We start from the raw sequence: 10,625 nt of genomic DNA, 5'->3' as shown, positions 1-10,625 counted from the left end.
TTTCACATAAACCTGTTGGACTGGAAGCTGGTGTTGTGCGATTTCTGACTTTGCCCCTGGACAACGACCACATTTTTGTACACTTGGCACGTTATTCAGATGTCAATTCTCACTCTTCAAAACAAGGGCTGGAAGGACCAAAGATTATTATTGGGAGGATGGAGGAAGAATGTTATTAGACTGCAAAAATAATTTGCAAAGAAGCTAGTGGGACTGGAGGGCTTGGCTTATAGGGAGAGGCGGAACAGGCTGGGGCTGTTTTCCCTGGAGCGTCGGAGGCTGAGGGGTGACCTTATAGAGGTTTACAAAATTATGAGGGGCATGGATAGGGTAAATAGGCAAAGTCTTTTCCCTGGGGTGGGGGAGTCCAGAACTAGAGGGGCATGGGTTTAGGGTGAGAGGGGAAAGCTATAAAAGAGACCTAAGGGGTAACATTTTCACACAGAGGGTGGTACGTGTATGGAATGAGCTGCCAGGGGATGTGGTGGAGGCTGGTACAATGACAACATTTAAGAGGCATCTGGATGGGGACATGGTTAGGAAGGGTTTGGACAGGGGAGAGAAAAAGAAAATGGTTGCTGGAAATCAGAAGCAAAAGCAGGAATTGCTGGAGAACTTGAGCAGTTCCGCGGAGAGAAAGCAGAGTTAACATTTGGGGTCCGGTGACCCTTCCTCAGCATCGGTTTAGAGGGATACGGTCCAAACGGGATGACTCGGAGATGCCGGTGTCGGACTGGGGTGTACAAAGTTAAAAATCACACAACACCAGGTTATAGTCCAACAGGTTTAATTGGAAGCACACTAGCTTTCGGAGCGACGCTCCTTCATCCGATAATCACCTGATGAAGGAGCGTCGCTCCGAAAGCTAGTGTGCTTCCAATTAAACCTGTTGGACTATAACCTGGTGTTGTGTGATTTTTAACTTTGTAAACGGGATAAGCTGGGGTTAGGACAACTGGCTGGCATGGACGGGATGGGCCAAAGGGCCTGTTTCCGATGCTGCTCCTTTTTGGGAATGGTTAAATCCCCCCACGGTTATGGGAACAGGTCAGTGCGAGCGATGAAGTGAGGGAGTTGACCTACCTGTGGATATAGCCAGCTGGATAAACAGAACCCGGCATATTAGACTCATCGCCAGTGCTTCATTTGCGGTAGCCCAGAGCCTATTCTTGAAGGTGCAGAAGGTGGATAGTGTTTTTTACCCAGCGATCTGTCATCTGCTGGTTTTCACTTCTGTGAGACGCAGCCAGCATCGGGAAGCGAAAATGACTCAGAACGGCGCGGGATCAACTCTCGCCCAGATTTGATTCGGAGCCCTCGCTAATGTACCGGCCAGCCAGGGTCCACTGGGAACGCCTGGCCCAGCTGCATTGAAGTAGCGCCTGACGTTCCTGGCCTGCCCCTTCAGTTCGCTTAAAGAAGCATCCGAGCGCCCTTCGAGATTTGGATCGGTCTGCGGGAGACGTGGGTTACAGTGCAAACCCTCTCCTCTGCCTTGAGCCACGGAAATGAATCAGGAAGTGGGACAGAGAGGGGAAGGAGGCAGCAGGGGGTGGTTGGGGGGGATGGGAATTGCTTTCATCTGACTGACTCAGACAGGGGCAGCAGTTGACAATGTTCCTGCATTTCTATAGCCGCCGATAGATCCGTGTCGACTGGGGATTGGCACTGAGATTCGGATTTGTTTCCTCTCCCATTCGTTCACGGGCATGGCTTTTATTTATTTATTGGGCATCCCAGAAGGGCCCGATAAGGGTCAGCCACCCGTTGCTGAGGGACTGGAGTCATGTGTCAGCCAACTGCATGGATAGGAAAGGGTTAGAAGGATATGGGTCAAGTGCAGGGAACTGGGGATTAGTGTGGGCAGACACTTTGGCCAGCATGGACCAGTTTGGGACGAAGAGGCTGTCTCCGTGCTGTCGGACTTTATAACCAGGTCAGGGTGACAATTACCCTCCCTAAAAAACATCAGCGAACCAGATGGGCTTACCCCCCCAACAATGAATTGGCCATGCTAAATTGCCCCGTAGTGTTAGGTGAAGGGGTAAATGTAGGGGAATGGGTCTGGGCGGGTGCGCTCCTGCGGGTCAGTGTGGACTTGTTGGGCCGAAGGGCCTGTTTCCACACTGTAAGTAATCTAATCTAATCTAAATTGCCCATGGTGTTAGGTGCATTAGTCAGAGGGGAAATGTAGGGGAATGGGTCTGGGTGGGTGCGCTCCTGCGGGTCGGTGTGGACTTGTTGGGCCGAAGGGCCTGTTTCCACACTGTAAATAATCTAAGTTAAAAAAAAATCCAACAATGGATTCATTTTTTGGTTCTTAATCCCAGATTTTTATTGAAACCAAATTCCTTAACCCACCGTAGCAGGATTTGAACCTGGGTCCCCAGTACGTTACCTGGGTCTCGGGATTAACAAACTAGTGAGAATTCCACTCAGCCATCACCGTACCAGGAAGTGCTCATGCTGTACTTGACCAGGGATCATTGTACCCCTGCCTACGTAGGTGTATTGAACGGCAATCTCAAGCCGGGGAGTTGGTTCCTGTGTGTATTAGCTTTGAATCATTGATAACCAGAGAGGGATACCAATCAGACCATCTTTCCCTCCCATTTCATTAACTAAATGCAGATAAGCTACCTATTACCAAATAGTGATTTACCCCAGACAAAGGAGACCAGGTAGAGGTGATCTATTAGGATTTCCAGAAGGTCCTTGACCAGGAGCCGCACAGGAGGCTGTTAATGAAGATAAGAGCCCGTGGTGTTCGGGGCAAGGCCCTGGCCTGGATAGAGGGTTGGCAGGAGGCAGAGGGTGGGGATAAAGGGCTCTTTCTCCGGATGGCAACTGGTGACGAGTGGAGACCCACAGGGGTCAGTGTTGGGACCGCAACGATTCACGTTACACATTAACGACCTGGGCAAAGGGACCGAGGACATTGTTGCTGAGTTTGTAGATGACACAAAGATAGGGTGGAGGGACGGGTGGTACTGAGGGAGCGGGGAGGCCGCAGAAGGACTTGGACAGGTTCGGGGAGTGGGCAAAGAAGTGGCAGATGGAGTACAGTGTGGGAAAGTGTGAGGTCATGACCTTTGGTTAGGGTGGATTGGCCATGCTAAATTGCCCCATAGTGTCCAGGGATGTGCAGGTTAGGGTGGATTGGCCATGGGAAATTGCCCATAGTGTCCAGGGATGTGCAGGTTAGGGTGGATTGGCCATGGGAAATTGCCCCATAGTGTCCAGGGATGTGCAGGTTAGGGTGGATTGGCCATGGGAAATTGTCCCATAGTGCCCAGGGATGTGCAGGTTAGGGTGGATTGGCCATGGGAAATTGCCCCATAGTGTCCAGGGATGTGTAGGTTACGGTGGATTGGCCATGGGAAATTGTCCCATAGTGCCCAGGGATGTGTAGGTTACGGTGGATTGGCCATGGGAAATTGTCCCATAGTGTCCAGGGATGTGCAGGTTAGGGTGGATTGGCCATGGGAAATTGTCCCATAGTGCCCAGGGATGTGTCGGTTAGGGTGGATTGGCCATGGGGAATGGTCCCATAGTGCCCAGGGATGTGCAGGTTAGGGTGGATTGGCCATGGGAAATTGTCCCATAGTGCCCAGGGATGTGCAGGTTAGGGTGGATTGGCCATGGGAAATTGTCCCATAGTGCCCAGGGATGTGCAGGTTAGGGTGGATTGGCCATGGGAAATTGCCCCATAGTGTCCAGGGATGTGCAGGTTAGGGTGGATTGGCCATGGGAAATTGTCCCATAGTGCCCAGGGATGTGCAGGTTAGGGTGGATTGGCCATGGGAAATTGTCCCATAGTGCCCAGGGATGTGCAGGTTAGGGTGGATTGGCCATGGGAAATTGTCCCATAGTGTCCAGGGATGTGCAGGTTAGGGTGGATTGGCCATGGGAAATTGTCCCATAGTGTCCAGGGATGTGTCAGTTAGCTGCATTGATCAGGTGTAAATGTAGACAATAGGGTAGGGGACTGGGTCTGGGTGGTTTACTCTTCAGTCGGTCGGTGTAATGGTCCTGTTGAAGGGCTTACACCTGAAACATCGATTCTCCTGCTCCTCGGATGCTGCCTGACCTGCTGCGTTTTTCCAGCACCACACTCCCGGCTCTGCTCTCCAGCATCTGCAGTCATCACTTTCTCCTGGCGGGCCGGTGTGGGCTTGATGGGCCAAATGGCCTGTTGCCCCACTGAGGGGATTCTATTCCACCCAAAACACTGGATGACAAGGCCCACTGGACTCAAAACATTCCTCCCGCTTTCTCTCCCCGCAGACCTGCTGAGTTTCTCCAGCAATGCCTGCCTTTTGGTTTCTGAGTTCTGCAGTCCTTGTCATTATTCTGGCAAGGTGCAGCCTCAGGCATTCCTTTGCAAATGTCCGCACTGAAGCACATCTCTGAAGCTCTTCAATGACTTTACAGTCCGCACGTTCTGATGTGACACACAAACAATGGAAAAGGGAAGTTTGTCTCTGACTGAGGCAGAATTTACAAAGAATGAAACTCTGCTGCTGGCAGACACAATCGCCCACAAGCAGAAGTGACTTCAGCGTGGGACTAAGATCCCCTGTGCAGCAGCAAGGACAGGGGGAAGGCTTTCAATAGTTTTTCCCTCGTCGGGGACTTTTAAAAAGGACACAGGGTTGTCGGTCTTTTTGAGAGCGTCCGGGAAAGGGGGGGAAGGAGAAACGATCCTGTCCTCTAACCCTACTCTGTTGTAGGCAGAGCCGTACAGCACAGAAACAGACCCTTCGGCCCAACCAGTCCATGCTGACCCAGATATCCTAAACTAATCGAGTCCCAGCTGCCCATATCCCTCCAAACCCTTGCTATTCATATACCCATCCAGATGCCTTTTAAATGCTGTAATTGTACCAGCCTCCACCACTTCCTCTAGCAGCTCATTCCATACACGTACCACCCTCTTGTGTGAAAATGTTGCCCCTTAGGTCTCTTTTATATCTTTCCCCTCTCACCCTAAACCTATGCCCCTCTAGTTCTGGACTCCCCGACCCCAGGGTAAAGACTTTGTCTATTTACCCTATCCATGCCCCTCATGATTTTATAAACCTCTATAAGGTCACCCCTCAGCCTTCGACGCTCCAGGGAAAACAGCCCCAGCCTGTTCAGCCTCTCCCTGTAGCTCAGATCCTCCAACCCTGGCAACATCCTTGTAAATCTTTTCTGAACCCTTTCAAGTTTCACAACTTTCTTTCTATTGCAGGGAGACCAGAATTGTATGCAATATTCCAACAGTGGCCTCACCAATGTCCTGTAAAGCCGCAACATGACCTCCCAACTCCTGTACTCAATACTCTGACCAGTAAAGGAAAGCATACCAAATGCCTTCTTCACTATCCTGTCTACCTGCGACTCTACTTTCAAGGAGCTATGAACCCGCACTCCAAGGTCTCTTTGTTCAGCAACACTCCCCATGGCCTTACCATTAAGTGTATAAGTCCTGCCCTGGTTTGCCAGTTAGCTTAGTTGGCTGGATAGCTGTATTGTAATGTCAAATGATGACAGTGTGTACCAGCTACAAGACCCACTGCAGAAACTCACCAAAGACCCTCAGGCAGCACCTTCCAAACCCATGGCCACTTCCGTCTAGAAGGACAAGGGGCAGCAGGTACATGGGAACACCCCCCCCCCCGCAAGTCCCCTCCGAACCCCTCACCATCCCGACTTGGAAATCTATAGGCCGTTCCTTCCTGGGTCAGAATCCTGGGATTCCCTCCCTCAGGGACATTGTGGGTCTACCCTACAGCACATGGACTGCAGCGGGTCAAGAAGGCAGCTCACCCCCACCTCCTCAAGGGGGGCAACTAGGGATGGGCTAGCAATGCTGGCCAGTCAGCGACTCCCAAGTCCCACAAATGAATTTAAAAAACCAGCATGGGTTCACTTTCTGTGATTACTGACAAATCCTTCTTCTCAGTGTCTCCCCTCTACTGAGGTGCATGGATCCTCCCAGGACACCAGCACCAGTGATTTCCCTCTGTAATGAGAGAGCAACTCCAGCAGCTGATCTGATTTTAACGTATCCGCACCTCCCCTCCCCCTCCCCCCGCCCAATAAACTTCCAACCCCTGGGTCGTCAAGAATCTATCCCTGCCTTGAAAATGTTTGAAGATTCTCGACTCTGAGGAAAGGAATTCAGCAACTCCAAATCTCCCAAGTGAGAGAAAAGTCGCATCTGTGTTTGAAATGGGTGACCCCTTCATTTTTAAGCAGTGACCCCGTCTGTAGTTCGAGATTCTCCAACCCAGTGGAAACATCCTTCCCACATCCAGGTCCCCTCAGGAACGTACCTGTTCCAATAAAGTCACCTCTGACCCCTCTAAACTCCAGGGGATACAGTCCCAGTCTGTCCGGCCTTTCCCCATTCAGCTACCCACTCATCCCAGTCCAGTAAACCTTCCCTGAGCTGCATCCAGTGCATTAACGCCCTGCTGTCAGTGCACTGTCCAGTCCTGTATACTGTACTCCACACACACTCTCACCAATGCCCTCTCTCCCTGTAGTGTGACCCCCCTCATGATAAACCATCGCGTTTAGCCAACTTTCCCGATTACACACGATACCAGCATCATGACCTTCTGCAATTTATGGATTTGGACACTTAGATCCCTCTCACCAATTAGATAGTATACTTCCACATTGGCTGGCCCCCAAAGACAGAGGCTAGTGGTAGATGGAAAGTATTCAGCCTGGAGCTCGGTGACCAGTGGTGTTCCACAGGGATCAGTTCTGGGACCTCTGCTCTTTGTGATTTTTATAAATGACTTGGATGAGGAAGTGGAAGGGGGGGTTACGAAGTTTGCGGATGACCCAAAGGTTGGTGGAGTTGTGGATAGTGTGGAGGGCTGTTGTAGGTTGCAGTGGGACATTGACAGGATGCAGAGCTGGGCTGAGCTGTGGCAGATGGAGTTCAACCCGGAAAAGTGGGAAGTGATTCATTTTGGAAGGTGGAGTTTGAATGCAGAATACAGAGTTAAGACAGGGTTCTTGGCAGTGTGGAAGAATAGAGGGATTTTGGGGTCCATGTCGAGAGATCCTTCAAAGTTGCAACCCAGTTTGATACGGTTTTTAAGAAGGCGTGTTGGCTTTCGTTAGCAGGGGGATTGAGTTTAAGAGCCGTGAGGTTATGCTGCAGCTCTATAGAGCCCTGGTTAGACCACACTTGGAATATTGTGCTCAGTTCTGATCACCTCATTATCGGAAAGATGTGGAAGCTTTAGAAAGGGTGCAGAGGAGATTTCCCAGGATGCTGCCTAGACTGGTGGGCATGTCTAATGAGGAAAGGTTGAGGGATCTCGGGCTTGTCCCACAGGAGTGAAGAAGGATGAGAGGTGACTTGGGAGAGGTGTACAAGATGACGAGAGCCAGAGACAGAGTGGGTAGCCAGAGACTTTTCCCCAGGGCGGAAATGGCTATCACGAGGGGGCAGATTCTTGATGAAGCGCTTATACCCAAAACATCGACTCTCCTGCTCCTTGGACGCTGCCTGACCTGCTGTGCTTTCCCAGCACCACACTCTCGACGCTGATCTCCAGCATCCTCAGACCTCACTTTCTCCAGTCACGAGGGGTCATAATTTTAAGGTGATTGGTGGAAGGTTTAGGGGAGATGTCAGAGGTAGGTTCTTTACTCAGAGAGTGGTGGGTGTGTGGAATGCACTGTCCGCGGTGGGAATAGAGTCAGAGACATTGGAGATATTTAAGCGACTCTTGGATTGGCACACGGATGATGAACGTTGGTATGTTGGTTAGTCTGATCTTCGAGGAAGATAAAAGGTCAGTACAACATCAAGGGCTGAAGGGCCTGTACTGTTCAATGTTCCTTTGCCACTCTCCCACTTTGAACTCCATTTGCCAGACCTTTCCAGAACCTATTAATCCCTTGGGATGCTCCCTATGTGGTTCTCACATTCTGACTTAGCTTTGCGTTCTCAGTGAATATAGTGACCGTTCCCTTCATCCACACCTTTGTATCCTCGCTGGTCATTGGACAGGTCCTGGAGGACAGGCAAATAGCTAACGCTGTTCCTCTGTTCAAGAAGGGAAGGAGGGATAATCCCGGATGCTATACACCGTCGAGTTGGCTGGGAAGCTATCGGAGTTATTGTGCTGAGGAAGGGTCACTTGCCCTGAAATGTGAACTCTGATTTCTCTCCACAGATGCTGCCAGACCTGCTGAGGTTTTCCAGCAATCCCTGTTTTTGTTTCATTGTCAATGGCTTCTGGAATACTGTGTCCGGTTCCGGTCGCCCTGATATAGGAAGGTTTTTATTAAACTGGAGAGGATTCCGGAGAGATTTCCCAGGACGTTGCCGGGAATGGGAGGGTTTGAGTTATAAAGAAAGGCTGGACAGGCTGGGAGTTTTTTCCCCGGAGCGTCGGAGGCTGAGGGGTGACCTTATAGAGGTTTATAAAATCATGAGGGGGATAAGACAAGATTTATGGCGGGTATCTTTTCCCTAGGTTTGGGGATATCAAGACTGGGGGCATATTTCTAAGGTGAAAGAGGAAAGGTTTAAAAAAGACACGAGGGGCAACTGTTTTCCCCAGAGGGTGGTCCGTGTGTGGAATGACCTTCCTGAGGAAGTGGGGGTGGGGACAGTTACAACGTTTAAAAGGGATTTGGATAAGGACATAGACAGGAAAGGGTTGGAGGGAGATGGGCCAGGAGCAGGCAGGGGGCGGGGGGACTGGGTTAGTTTGGGGATTAGGGTCGGTACGGACCGGATGGGCCGAAGGGTCTGTTTCCGTGCTGTGGGACTCTATGACTCTCCGTGTGTAAATAACGAATGACTTGGTGACGGGATACTAATCTCTGTGGAGTTATTTCAAACATTTCTAAGCCTGAATTTAAAAAAAAAAGCTTTGCGACAAATGAATGGAACTAGTGGTATTATCAGCAGATTAATAATCCAGAGAATCAGGTAATTTCCCAGGGATCTGAGATCAATCATATTCTGGCGGATTTGTGGAAATGGAAATCAAAGTCTGGAATGAAGAATCCTTTGGTTGTGAAAGTAAAACAGAGGAATCTTGGGATGTTTGCCCACAGATCCCTTTAGGTGACAGTACAGGTACATAGGCTGGTTAAGAAGGCATCAGGGATACTTGCCTTTATCAGTCCAGTTTCTAAGCGAGGGAGGGGATGTTGGAGCTGTACAGGGCATTGGTGAGACCACAGCTGGAGTATTGTGTGCAGTTCTGCTCCCTGCACCACAGGGGGCGATGAGATTGCACAGGAGAGGGGGGTACAGAGGAAGATTCACCAGGGTGTTGTCCTGGGACGGAGCAGTTCAGCAATGGAGAGAGGCTGGATAAGCTTGGGTTGGAGTATAACATTACGAGGGGCATGGACAGGGTGGGTAGGAAGCAGCTGTCCCCCTTAGTCAAAGCGTCAGTAACAAAGTGGGGGGGGGGGGCATAACGTTAAGTGAAGGTCAGGAATTTTCGAGGGAATTTGAGGAAATGTTTTCACTCAGAAAGTGGCGGGGTGTCTGAGGTGTAGTATCTGGGATGGGAGTTGAAATGGGAAACCTGAGAACATTGAGAAAGAACTGGGAATGGCACAACATTCAAGGTTATGGGTCAGGTGAGGGAGAGTGGGATGAGTGCAGTCAGGCATGTTTAACAGTACAGATTAGATGGGCCAAACAGTCCATGCTTCTATGATGTCCTGATCACAAAATTACCATCAACTGTTGGAAAGCCTCATCTGGTTGACCGATGTCCTTCAGGGAAGGGAATCTGCCGTCTTTACCTAGTCTGGCCTGTATGTCACTCGGGAGAGAGAGATCTGGGTAATTGAAGATGGACTCTCAATGCTGATCTTCTCTTGAATGTCACATCCCATGAATAAATGCTTCAAAAATTCTCTTTTTGCCAGGGATCCCTATAGACACAGAATTCACAAGGGAATTTCAAAATCTCACTGTATGAGATGGACAAAGCCCATTGTGTTTCTCTGAGCTTGTGTCCAACCTGAAAGCAAGGCTAACAGCATGGGGACCACCTCCCAGTATCCGATAGGAGTGACAGCGAGCTGCTCTCCCTGGGAATGAGGAGCTGGTTGGTAGCTGGACTGTCAGACACTGCTCTTTCTGCACCTGCTGAAGATCTGAAACCTTCCGATCACACGGGGGCCTGGTGTCGAGAGTGGGGAGGATGCTCACTGCACCACGTTTAAAGTTCATTAACACACACAGTCACACACTCACACAAACACACACTCACACACACTCACACACACGCATTCACGCACACACTCACACACACACACGCACTCACACACTCACGCACACACTCACACTCACACACAAACAGTCACACACACATTAACACACACTCACACACACTCACTCACACACACTCAAACATACACTCACACACACTCACTCACACACACACACACTCACACTCACACACACTCACACACAAACAGTCACACACACACATTAACACACACATTAGCACACACTCACACACACACTCACTCACACACATACAAACACTCACACACACACTCACTCACCACACACTCTCACACACACACACTCACATACACACACACTCACACACACAAAGACACACACACAC

General features: G+C 50.2%; 1 protein-coding gene across 1 annotated transcript in view; it reads right to left on the bottom strand.

The window, feature by feature from the left end:
* Positions 1-1,493, bottom strand: part of LOC122546810 (nectin-1-like) — a 26,779-nt gene extending 25,286 nt beyond the window's left edge. The window contains exon 1 of the mRNA XM_087980749.1: positions 1,084-1,493. Within this exon, the coding sequence (XP_087836875.1) occupies positions 1,084-1,132 (49 nt within the window). The 5' untranslated portion in view covers positions 1,133-1,493. The remainder of the gene's footprint in view (positions 1-1,083) is intronic.
* Positions 1,494-10,625: the final 9,132 nt, after the last annotated feature.

The sequence above is a fragment of the Chiloscyllium plagiosum genome, unplaced genomic scaffold (assembly GCF_037043375.1).
Source record: "Chiloscyllium plagiosum isolate Xiang-an unplaced genomic scaffold, Cpla_swu_hap1 HiC_scaffold_38, whole genome shotgun sequence".
NCBI classification, from domain to species: domain Eukaryota; kingdom Metazoa; phylum Chordata; class Chondrichthyes; order Orectolobiformes; family Hemiscylliidae; genus Chiloscyllium; species Chiloscyllium plagiosum.
The sequence above is the reverse complement of the archived record's forward strand: the minus strand, read 5'-3'. Positions and strand labels throughout refer to the sequence as shown.